Source organism: Megalobrama amblycephala, linkage group LG14, assembly GCF_018812025.1.
Source record: "Megalobrama amblycephala isolate DHTTF-2021 linkage group LG14, ASM1881202v1, whole genome shotgun sequence".
Taxonomy (NCBI): Eukaryota; Metazoa; Chordata; class Actinopteri; order Cypriniformes; family Xenocyprididae; genus Megalobrama; species Megalobrama amblycephala.
The window spans coordinates 49,138,174-49,150,651 of NC_063057.1; the positions used below are offsets into that span (position 1 = coordinate 49,138,174).

At 35.8% G+C, this 12,478-nt stretch overlaps 1 protein-coding gene across 2 annotated transcripts in view; it reads left to right on the plus strand.

The window, feature by feature from the left end:
• Nucleotides 1-12,282, plus strand: part of vezt (vezatin, adherens junctions transmembrane protein) — a 42,972-nt gene extending 30,690 nt beyond the window's left edge. For both annotated transcript variants that reach the window (XM_048157367.1, XM_048157368.1), the window contains exons 10-12: nucleotides 1,856-1,953; nucleotides 4,226-4,430; nucleotides 9,358-12,282. In XM_048157367.1, coding sequence (XP_048013324.1) covers nucleotides 1,856-1,953; nucleotides 4,226-4,430; nucleotides 9,358-9,863 — 809 coding nt within the window. In that variant the 3' untranslated portion in view covers nucleotides 9,864-12,282. The remainder of the gene's footprint in view (nucleotides 1-1,855; nucleotides 1,954-4,225; nucleotides 4,431-9,357) is intronic.
• Nucleotides 12,283-12,478: the final 196 nt, after the last annotated feature.

Consider the following 12,478-nt stretch of genomic DNA (forward strand, 5'->3'; position numbering starts at 1 on the left):
GTCTGAAATGTCAGTGGTGAGAGATAACAGGTTCTTCGAGTACAGGTCAAATTTAACTCATGTTAAAGGGTTAGTTCGCCCAAAAATGAAAATTCTGTCATTAAGTACTCGCACCCATGTCACCTTTCGGACATTAACACGGAAGCACTGCACTGTGTTTACTGAGATTGTTGAATAAAGTCGTTATTTTTGTTTTGTTTTTGCGCGCAAAAAGTATTCTCATCACTTCATAACATTAAGATTGAACCACTGTAGTGACGTCGACTATTTTAACGATGTCTTTAGTACCTTTCTGGACCTTGACAGTGGTAATTAAATTGCTGTCTATGGAGGAGTCAGAGAGCTCTCAGATTTCATCAAAAATATCTTAATTTGTGGTCATACAGGTTTTGAATGACATGAGGGTGAGTAATTAATGACAGAATTTTCATTTTTGGGTGAACTAACCCTTTAAATCTACAAATGGAATGCTTTGTCTTTAAATTGTTCATTTACTTTAATAGTTTTATAAAAAGCTGAAACTTATCATGGTTTAGATATTCTTGACAATGTCACAAATCCTGCTATCATAAATGGGTCAAAAATGGCCGTAAGACAATAGAAAGGATATTATATAAGGGATATTGTACAGTCAACCGGTCATTATCAGTCATGTATTTATAGAAAAATATGGTAACACTTTAGATTAGGGACCACATATTATATTCACTATTAACTAGTTTTCCCCTCCAGAAACTCCTAATTACTGCTTATTGATGGTAAGTAAGGTAGTTAAGTTAGGTATGGGACAGGGTTAAGGGATGTAGAATATGGTCATGCAGAATAATGCATTAATATGTGCTTTAAACAGCCAAACAGTACTAATAAACAGCCAATATGCATGCTAATAAGCAATTAGTTAATACTGAATATCTGTTCCCTAATCTAAAGTGTTACCGAAAATATTCCACTGCAGAAACAACTGACCAGTAAAAACAAAGAATTGACTAATCACAATCAATTACTCCAGAGTGCCTTGTGATATGCCTGTAGCATGACCATATATGTGTATACAAGCTCTCTGAATGACGTCCTCACCGTGTAATAGGTGCGTCAGCCTTTGTGCGGTAACAGCGTGTGTCTTAGGAGTATTTTTAGAGTTCCTTATTCGACTGATTTCCCTCCCTTCAGTTATTTTAGGGATCTTTAGGGAAGTAAGAGGGTAAAAAAGGACAGAGAGAGAGGGATGGAGGGGGTGATGTCCTTTACAGAATTAGGCCACAATGCACAAGTAGATGAAGTCATTGGTCGCATGGCGCCCAGCTTCATTTGATTTCCCTCCTTGGAGCTGGTGCTTTTACTGTAGGAAGGTCAAAGCTCAGCTGTGCAGTTGTTTCATGTATTTTTGCACGTCTACACACGTGTCCCAAACAACAGCAGCTATTTTTAACACAATAACTTAATTACTCTCCGCAAGATCCAGTAATGCATTTCTGCAGGCAACGTTTGCAGTAGATAAAAAAAAAAATAGGATATGTAAATATGACTTCATGTAAACAGCCATCCAAATATGTCAATTTTATGCATATATGCCAAAATCTATAACATTTATTTATCTATTATGGCAAAGATTTAGTCCTTTAGGATGTTAAAGGACTTTAGGTTATATTAGCTTTAGGTTATTTTAGCACCCCCCCCCCCCCCCCAGAACATGGGCAGAACATCACAATAATAACATTACCACATCAAGCGACATTCGATTCCCATAGATTTTAGTGCGCCATGAATCTAGAAAATGAATTTGTCCCATGTCATTTTTCTTGTGTAGAAAGGAGACACATTAGCAGGATACTGTGTATTTGTGTGTGTTCCTTAGAGAGTTCAGATCAGCCAGAGGAAACAGCTGCCCCAGATCCTCCTCCTGCCGCCCCCATTACACACATACAGGACAGAGACCCTGTCCCTGAGGAACAGGTACTGTGTGTGTGTCTGTGTTTGTGTGTGTGTGTGTGTGTGTGTGTGTCTCTGTGTGTTTTTGTGTGTGCGTGTGTGAGTATACATTCAAGCATGAGAAAATTTTTAGCATCTGCAATATTAGTGATGTTTAAGGCAAGCTTTATTATTGCTCAGACTTTGTCTATGATAGTTTTTTAAAAGTTCTGTTTGAAATTCATTTTGAGATTTTTTTTTTTTTTTTTTTTTTCGATACAGCTGTCCTAATGTAATGAAGAAAAAGCTTAAATAATTAATTAAATTCTTAAAAAGAAAACCCTAAGTAATTTGGTATCCTCTTTATTATTTTAAACAGAAAATAATATTATTATTATTAATAATTATTATTATTTGAAAGGCCCCGTTTACACTAGTGCGTTTTTGTTTTAAAACAGCGTTTTAAAATGAAAATGATCCTCGTCTATACTGTCGTTTCCACAGCATTTCAGAAACGATCCATCTACACTACACGGCCTAAAACGCATGTCACATGACTGTTCATGCACACCTCTTGCGCATGTAGGTAGCTGTCCGTGTGAACCGGAAGTTGCAAACCACCTTTCTCCAGTGTTGTGACATATTTCCAAGTGAAACAGAATATTGAACAGAGGGCAGGGTTTTACTTTAGCGCTCCTCCTCTCCATCTCTCCCCCATAGCAGACTAACGGTTGCAGTGGAGTGGTTTACGCGATTTCAACCCAAGCCGTCAAACTGATGTCATTAGAGAAGGGGCACCGTTGCAGAGGGGAGGAGCATTTTCAGATTTTAATTAAATATTACGAAGCCAAACAATTTTTTGTGTGTGGCATGGATGAATTGTTCACCACAAAACTAGCAATTTGAGCTAACAAAATAAATAAGGTCAATTTTGATTTCATGTGTACTTTAAAGAAATGCAGAGTTTAACTATACAATGGCTGCTAAAAATAACAACAAAGCCAGCAAAGATTGCAGTTCAGTCTCCATGTTATTGTTTACACGGTCGTCAAGGATACGCAGAGCGAACATGGGCAGCCACGCCATCATTTTCAAAAGTCTCCGTTTTGGTCCATATACTACAACGCAAACGCAGCTAGTGTAAACGACAGGCGTAACTGTGGTTAACCTTTTGCGTTTTAAAACAAAAACATGCTAGTGTAAACGGGGCCTTAGGGGATGTTTACACAACACCGCTTTCAACTAAAAATGGGAAAAAAAATTATGCGTTTTGGCCATTCATTTACACAACAACGGCGTTTTGTTGGCCTGAAAACGGGTTTCAAAGTGCTCGTTTTTGAAAACAGTCTCCGTGTAAATCTATGAAAACGATGACATCGTGCACATGCGCATTACATGTTCAGTCTATAGTGTTTCTTCGCCATCTAAAGGCCTGCCAGCAGAATACAGCGTTTTTAGTCATTTTCACGAATTCGTATGAATGGGGATCGTTTTGACAATGGTGTCATCTGTACGTGGAAAACTCTACGAGGAAAGTGTACGAGGAAAAACTTCTCCGTTTTAACCATATCGTTGTCGTATAAACGTACCCAAAGTCATGTGGTACGACCAATATGCGGAAACATACATTTAATAATTTTATAGAGAGGACCTCTGAAGACCCTCATGACTGTCAAGCTCAAAATATTGTCTTAAAATATTAAATAAAAATTAATTAAAAATTAAAATTTGACCTTTTTATGATTGATTAATTCAGAAAATGTCAAGTGGTGCAGCTCCCCAAAAACATAATCTTGACATTCTGAATCACAACATCTCTTAAATGAAATTCATGATATTTGATTGATTTATAAATTGTGTCCTAAAAATCATTTTACCTTGAAAGATATTTATATTTAAAACCTTTTTCTTTTCTTTTTTTTTTTTAAATTAATTATTACCAACCTATATGAATACAAAGACTACATTTGTAGTCAGAATTTGCCACGTGCATTTTAAACTAGATTTTTTTAAAAGTCTTTCTTTTCTTTGTTGTGGACATATCTTATTTCTCATTGCCCCATGAAAGCCATGACAAACAAGCACCACTCATATTTTGTCCAAATCTAGTTCATTTGCTTACTGTTTGTATATAAAGTGCTTGTTATTGTTATAATTTTCATCAACAGAATTTCACAAATGTAAATTGTGGAACAAAGCAAAACAAACTGCTAAGATTTCAGTGTTATTATTAGCGGACATGCAGCGATATTAATAAACAATGAATTTTGAGGTTATTAGCTTAGTTGGGATTTAAAAAGTTGCTTTTTCTGGCCAGGAACTGGAAGCGTATGTCTCGGACTCTGACTCTGAGACGGAGTGGAGAGGAGCTGTGGACATGCTGTCGCCATGGGAACAGGAGCGCCAACGTCGTGAACGTGAGGAGTCGAGACGCGTTTTACTCGAGCTGAAATCCGTCCTGGGAATTCGAACGTCAGATGGAGAGAGGGACAAACGCAAGCTTCTGCTGTTCAGTGATCAGGGTACTACATGCACAAACACACGCATGGTTCTGTCATGCTATAACAGAATTTAATATTTTATTATATTAAAGTATTCTTCTCTCTCATAAGTACCATTGGCCGACTGAAGGCCGATAAATTATTTTTTATACACAGTTTCTTTTGAATGGCTATCAAATGAAAGCAATGCTTTTAGTAACCAACTAACAGGACAGTGTTAATCAATTTAGACAATTCATTCCAATAAACCGGCTTAAACAAACAAACAAACAAACAAAAAAAAAGTTTTTACCAACCAATTTGAGCCATCCCTCAGTAGTGTTCACAAAGTTTCTCATTTGTACTGCAATTATTTGGCATTTTTTATTAATGAAAACATTTATTTATTTAAATCTGTTATTTTAATATTCTTTTATATTTTAACTATTGTATATAATATTCTGATAGCTTTTATTTGTTTTGGAGACTCTTATAAAATAGGTTTATTTGCGTCCATGGTCAAAAAAACACTTACATTTTCTCATATTATACATTGCAGCATTACCTGTTTTTCCTGAGTTTCGTTTCAGTTTTAATGATTCCAATTCCAATTCTGCTTATCCCAATTTGTATTCATTTTTAATTTTGATTCCAATAAGGTAAAAAAAACTTCGCATTTATTAAAAGTTTAGTTCACTTTCAAATGATAATTTCCTGATAATTTACTCACCCCCATGTCATCCAAGATGTTTATAGGCATTTCTCAATACCAAGTTCGCAAAGTTCGGACTGGCATCCTTGTTAGTTAGGACTTGGCAAGTTCGAACAGGAGAACACAAGTCCGGTGATTCTGCAAATGGCACAGCAGCGTACTTGATAACTTCTCCGGTTATCTCTGTATATTTTAGGCAACAATAAAACGAAATGTGTAATAAAACACCACTCTGCCTCTCTTCGTTTTATTTAAAAAACAAACTAACAAACAAAAACATAATAGCCTCAGGCAACGATTGATTGATTATCTTCAATGTCTGCATATATTTATAATAAAACAAAATATTAAACAACCCTGCCTCTTTTCGTTTACATTTCAAAAATATGAAACATTAATATTTGTGCATACTCTGATTATCTTCACTGTAATGAAATGAAACATAAAACACAACCCTGTCTATTTTTGTTAAATGTTAGTTTTAATGATCAATATCCATTATAAAAGGTATAAGAATATACAATAAGCAAACAATTCAGTCAAGCGTACAAAATCAGCGCTTTAGGATGCAACGGTAAAGTTAAATTACCTAAATATATAAAGTTATGAAACGTTATGTCACTTTGCCCTCAGCCAAAACAGAGCCAGCGGCAAACATCAGAAGGACTCGTCGAGGTAAGGCTGCTCTCGGCTGGGTACATGAGCGCTGAGCGTCCGGTGATCGTCTGGATCTCACAACTCCGACAACGTCAGATTAAATTTTCAGAAAGGTGCTATCTTTATCAATAAACCACAAATTTGAGCTTTAAACCAGCACATTCTCGCCTGAAAAACTTTTAAAACTACATATCATGACATAATAACAGTAATATGTTTAAATTGCGCGGGTTTTCTCATTTACTATTGACGCTTTTAGTTCACAATTAGTTCAAACTTTGACCTGTGGAGGGCAGTAATACACTTAGCAGCGTCTACACTGCCTGAATTCTAATGAAGAAGAAGAAGAAGAGAGCTAGTTCAAGACAAGCGTTTATAGTTAAAACGTATATAATTTTAATTTTTTTTTTTGTTTTGTTTGTTTTTTTTTTTTTTTTTTTAGAAAATGACCTATCGTTTTGCTAGATAAGACTCTTATTCCTCGTCTGGGATCGCTTAGAGCTCTTTGAAGCTGCACTGAAACTGTAATTTTGACCTTAAACCGTTTGGACACCATTGAAGTCCACTATAAGGAGAATAATCCTGGAATGTTTTCATCAAAAACCTTAACTTAACTTAACTTTTCGACTGAAGAAAGAAAGACATAAACTTCTTGGATGACATGGGGGTGAGTAAATTATCAGGAAATTTTAATTTGAAAAGAATTCTTTAAGTCTTAACAGGCTAAAGAAGTCTTACACAACTTTTGCCTATGGTTTAAAAATACCATAGCAAAAACAACTAGCCTAACTAATATAAATTTCAAGCATTATTAAAGACAAGTAAACACTCAATAATTAAAAAAGAACAAATAAACAAATTAGCAATTGCACAAATAAATACAACTGAACAAAGATATGATTAAAATAAATAGTGTTTTAAGATTTTCAGGTATTCAGGTACAGAAACTGTAATCAAATGTAAATTAACACTGCAGTTTATAAATAAATACATTACAAATATAGTTAGAAAAGTTATTCAGTCAAGAACAGAGAGAGAATTTTCAATTCGTCTTTTGTTGTCTGATTAATGTTATTATAGAGACGGCAGCAGGAAAATTAGGCTGCTGTCACTTTAAGAGCTGTACTAATATACTGTTGAGTTTTCTTTGTCAACTGTTTACATCAACTTAAGACATTACCGACTGTGTTTACAAGAATATTTTGAAATATTTTTGTGTGTATTTGTCCATTCAAGTGCGAAAGAGAACTCAGTTCAGTATTGCGCAGTATAAGAGGCGGCTTTCTGTGTGCGTTTTGGATGTGTGCAGCGCAGAAAACAGTGCACTGGTCTTCGATAAGAGGAATTGAAATTTCAATTTCATAACAAGCAACTGATTCCAGAATTGGAATCAAATTTCGACATTTCTCACATAATCTGAAACAATTCGATAAAAGATTGTCTCTCTAAATCCCAACCTTTCCGAGAACTTATACTGCTCAGACTGCCCTGTCTGTTATGATTGGTTTACCACTTACAGCGCGTGTCATAAACGAAACGCTCATTACCATATCTGAATTTCAGCTCTTCCTCAGTGCTTGATACACATTGACATGAACAGTAATGATGGGGTCGGTTTTACCATATCAATTCAAGCATGAGTCCGATAATGAAACACTGTAGCTTCTTCTCGGCATGTCAACAACACAAACTCTTCCAGGCCTCAGCTACAACTACAGTGTTGGAGGGCAGGTCAAAGTAGATGTTTTTCACGGGCAACCAATGAAGACCATAGGCTGGCATTATGCAAATTTGAAAAACCTATGTAGGTTCGTGCAGGAAGTAAGACTGGAATTACTGTTGACTTTTTCAGTTCAGAATCATTTTTTTTCTTTTAGGAGACAATAACATTTATCGTGCACTTTAATCTTTGAAACTTTGCGGACCTTTTACAGTAACAAACAGCTCACATTATATGAAAGGTAGTTAGCTTAGCTTCTCTAAACTACTGTCAAGTTTTAAATTACTTGCAGCTTGAAAAACTACAAACCCGATTCCAAAAAAGTTGGGACACTGTACAAATTGTGAATAAAAACAGAATGCAATGATGTGGAAGTTTCAAATTTCAATATTTTATTCAGAATACAACATAGATGACATATCAAATGTTTAAACTGAGAAAATGTATCATTTTAAGGGAAAAATAAGTTTCATTTCATGGCATCAACACATCTCAAAAAAGTTGGGACAAGGCCATGTTTACCATGTTTTTTATAACAGTCTGCAAATGTTTGGGGACTGAGGAGACAAGTTGCTCAAGTTTAGGAATAGGAATGTTGTCCCATTCTTGTCTAAAACAGGCTTCTAGTTGCTCAACTGTCTTAGGTTTTCTTTGTCGCATCTTCCTCTTTATGATGCGCCAAATGTTTTCTATGGGTGAAAGATCTGGACCGCAGGCTGGCCATTGATGTTGTAATTGATGCAGTATGTGGTCTGGCATTGTCATGTTGGAAAATGCAAGGTCTACCCTGAAAGAGACAACGTCTGGATGGGAGCATATATTGTTCTAGAACTTGGATATACCTTTCAGCATTGATGGTGCCTTTCCAGATGTGTAAGCTGCCCATGCCACACGCACTCATGCAACCCCATACCATCAGAGATGCAGGCTTCTGAACTGAGCGCTGAACTTCAAATTTTAATTCGTCTGACCACAGAACTGTTTTCCACTTTGCCACAGTCCATTTTAAATGAGCCTTGGCCCAGAGAAAACGCCTGCGCTTCTGGATCATGTTTAGATATGGCTTCTTTTTTGACCTATAGAGTTTTAGCCGGCAACGGCGAATGGCACGGTGTATTGTGTTCACCGACAATGTTTTCTGGAAGTATTCCTGAGCCCATGTTGTGATTTCCATTACAGTAGCATTCCTGTATGTGATGCAGTGCCGTCTAAGGACCCGAAGATCTGGGGCATCCAGTATGGTTTTCCGGCCTTGACTCTTACGCACAGAGATTGTTCCAGATTCTCTGAATCTTTGGATGATATTATGCACTGTAGATGATGATAACTTCAAACTCTTTGCAATTTTTCTCTGAGAAACTCCTTTCTGATATTGCCCCACTATTTTTCGCCACAGCATTGGGGGAATTGGTGATCCTCTGCCCATCTTGACTTCTGAGAGACACTGCCACTCTGAGAGGCTCTTTTTATACCCAATCATGTTGCCAATTGACCTAATAAGTTGCAAACTCCAGCTGTTCCTTATATGTACATTTAACTTTTCCGGCCTCTTATTGCTACCTGTCCCAACTTTTTTGGAATGTGTAGCTCTCATGAAATCCAAAATGAGCCAATATTTGGCATGACATTTCAAAATGTCTCACTTTCAACATTTGATATGTTATCTATATTCTATTGTGAATAAAATATAAGTTTATGAGATTTGTAAATTATTGCATTCCTTTTTTATTCACAATTTGTACAGTGTCCCAACTCTTTTGGAATCGGGTTTGTACCATTTCTGTTTCATTTCTGTTTCATTTCTGAATCGGGTTTGTACCATTTCTGTTTGTCTTTCCCAACACTAAATCTTTTTCAATGTATTTTTTTTGTCCTTCTAGCTGCTCTGGCTCCATTTGCTAAGGACACATCAGAAACAGACACAAACTCTTTAGAGCCACATATTTCAGTGGAGTCCATGACTACCACAGGCAACCATTTCTCCCAACAAGGAGAGGAGAATGAAAGCGAGCAGCAGACTGAAATTCTGAGTGGGGCGGATGGAGCGAAAGATTCTGAGACTGAATTTTGCTGTGGAGATTCGGATGTAACTGGGGCAGCTAAAGACACCGCTGAGGAGACTGCAGAGGAAACGCAGCTCTTCCAATCAGATGGGCTCATAGATGATGGGACACACCCACTCACACCCCGAGTGCCCACCCTCTCTGTGATTGACAGATTGACAGAAATGCATGGCTCAGAAGCAATCAGTTTCAGCTCCGCCCTGGCCGCCCAGGTAGCAGCGCGTTCGCATACGTTCACACACATGCAGGAAAGCACCTATGGGGACTCAGATGAGGAAGACGAAGTGACATCACAGCAGATGAGAGGAACTGAGGAGGACTGAAAAAGGAGGATATTTATTCTCATCTTTTTGGTTGTATTTATTGAGCTTGATTTCAGGTCATAGACATCATTGGATGTAACTGGTGTGTGTGCGTCTCTGTTTTAAAGTGTGTGTGTGTGTGTGTGTGTGTGTGTGTGTGTGTGTGTGTGTGTGTGTGTGTTTTTTGGGGGATTTATGTTTCATGTGGCATCCCATGTCCACCCTCCTCATGACAGGCCTCAGGTACAGACTGGCACATGCTAGTACTCAAAATAACAGACCAAAACCTAAACACACAGTAACTAACACAAACTCACATGTGCAAAACTACATGTCCTTGGCCATGTTTTGTTTTTATTCACTGTAACAGAGGTCCCACACTAAATAACCAAAACATGAAATTAAAATGCCTAAAAAGTCAGTTATATTGTGTAAATCTCACAAAGCCCGCCCATCAAGAATATGTCTGAGTCATATTTCACCCCAACATTAAAAGGAAAAAACAAATTATATTAAGAAAATGAAGTCTATTTTAGATCTTGTGCATTGTGACATTTTTCATGACAATTATGCACATTTCCCCCAAATTAAATCTCATTCTCATTACCGCAATGCAAAATAAAGTTTTCCTTAGTGTAATGCAGAAAATGCAATTTATTTTAAATGTATACAATAGATTTTTTAAATCAGCAGTGATTGTACAACAGAATGTATAAATATTTTCTGGTAACATCTTTTTTGCAGTATGGTAATGACAATTTAAATGTGTATATATATAAAGAGAGCGAGTATATGTTTGTATTAGAATTTTTTCTGTATTGCAGTAGAGAAGTTATTGTTTTTTTTATTTACACTACACTATTGATTTTTTTTTTTTCCCCCATTACACTAATAACAGTTTTACTTATTTTTGGAGTGCGGTACTGAGAATGAGATTTTTTTTTTTTTTTTTTCAACACTGCGGTAATAAAATCTTTTCCCCCCAGTACACTAATGACAATTTTATTTCTTTATTTAGAATTGCGGTAATGAGAAAAAAAAAAAAGTAATTCTCATTACTGCAATTCAAAATAAATAAAATCATCAATACCCTAATGTGACAAAAATCTCAGTGACATTAGGGTATTGACGATTTCATTTTATTGTTTTTTTTTTTACCACATTGCGGTAAAATCTTTTCCGCCAAGTACACTGACAATTTTATTTATTTATTTATTTAGAATTGCGGTCATGAGAATGAGATTTTTGTCACATCAGGGTACTGACGATTTTATTAATTTTGAATTGCAGTAATGAGAATGAGATTTTTTTCTTTTTTTTCTTCACATTGCGGTAATAAAATCTTTTCCCCCAGTACACTAATGACAATTTTATTTATTTATTTTGAATTTCAGTAATAAGAAAGCAAATTTTTTTTTTTCCTCTTCACATTATGGTAATGATAATCTGGGTAAATAATATCAAGTAAATAATGCACAAAATCTTAATGGTACCAAAAATAGGCTTCCTTTTCTCTATGCTAATTTTTATTTTAGCTGAAATATGACCCATGCATGAGATTCACACCATTAATTACAAAAAGAAAAAGGCGAAGTTAGTACTGACATCCTACTGGATTGCAGCTGGTATGTTGTCCTTGAAAAGACAGTATCTCTCCTGAAGTGAAGCCTCCTTTTTGTATGTTTGTTTTTGTGAGGCCATTCTTTAGGGAAATAAATAGCTGCCCTGATTTCATTTATGCATCAAACTTTGACGTTTTCTGTTCGGGCACAGCTGGCGTTTCACCACTGTCACATCACAAGGTTATTGCTTAAGTAATTTTAAAAGTTTTAAAATATACTTGTTACCAGTTTCAAACTTTTGAACTGCCTGAAATTGACTATGTGATTGGATTTCCTTTTTGTTTACCTTTACAAATACTGATTTAAAAATGTTCTAAAATAATGATCAAGGCTGCTTCGTCCTTCAACACAAAACCCAGTTTTAATTTAAACCCTCTTGTAACTCTTAACACTGTGGAAAAGGTACCAAGCTACAGTTTAACTTGCCTTAAACACTTTTCCCTTGTAAGGACTGTTGCACTTTACAACTAAAGTTAAATGTTATAATGAGACTTAGAATGTCAGTGACTATGTTATAAGACCAGACAGCAAAACCTTTAGATATAACAACGTTTGTGTGTGAATTGTATGATGTTTTTATGTCTAACATTCTTAATTTTCCCCCATGCATATATGCATGACTTCAAGACTCTCAAACAATTGTCTTGGCCATGTTAGAGACTGTCTGTGTTTGTCCTCACTCAACACCAGTTTTGCCTTTTTTTTTTTTTTTCTTTTCTTTTTTTCTCTTTTTTTTTTTTAAAGGTTCAAGTTTTTCCTCACTCCAAAAGTGGCAATCTTGCATTTCATTTGTGAAATAAAGTACATGTACATATGTGTTTGACTGTCTTTGGTGACTTAATGCAGTTTCATACGAAGAATAGACTTCTGTACACACTTAAAGTATTGCTGTATAACTAGATAGGAAACGCATGCATTAGATTTATTAGAGGAAAGTTTCTGCCATCTACTGGACAATATAAAAATAGATTAGGAGTAAATGTACATTAATGTTGTGGCAATAATGTTACAATG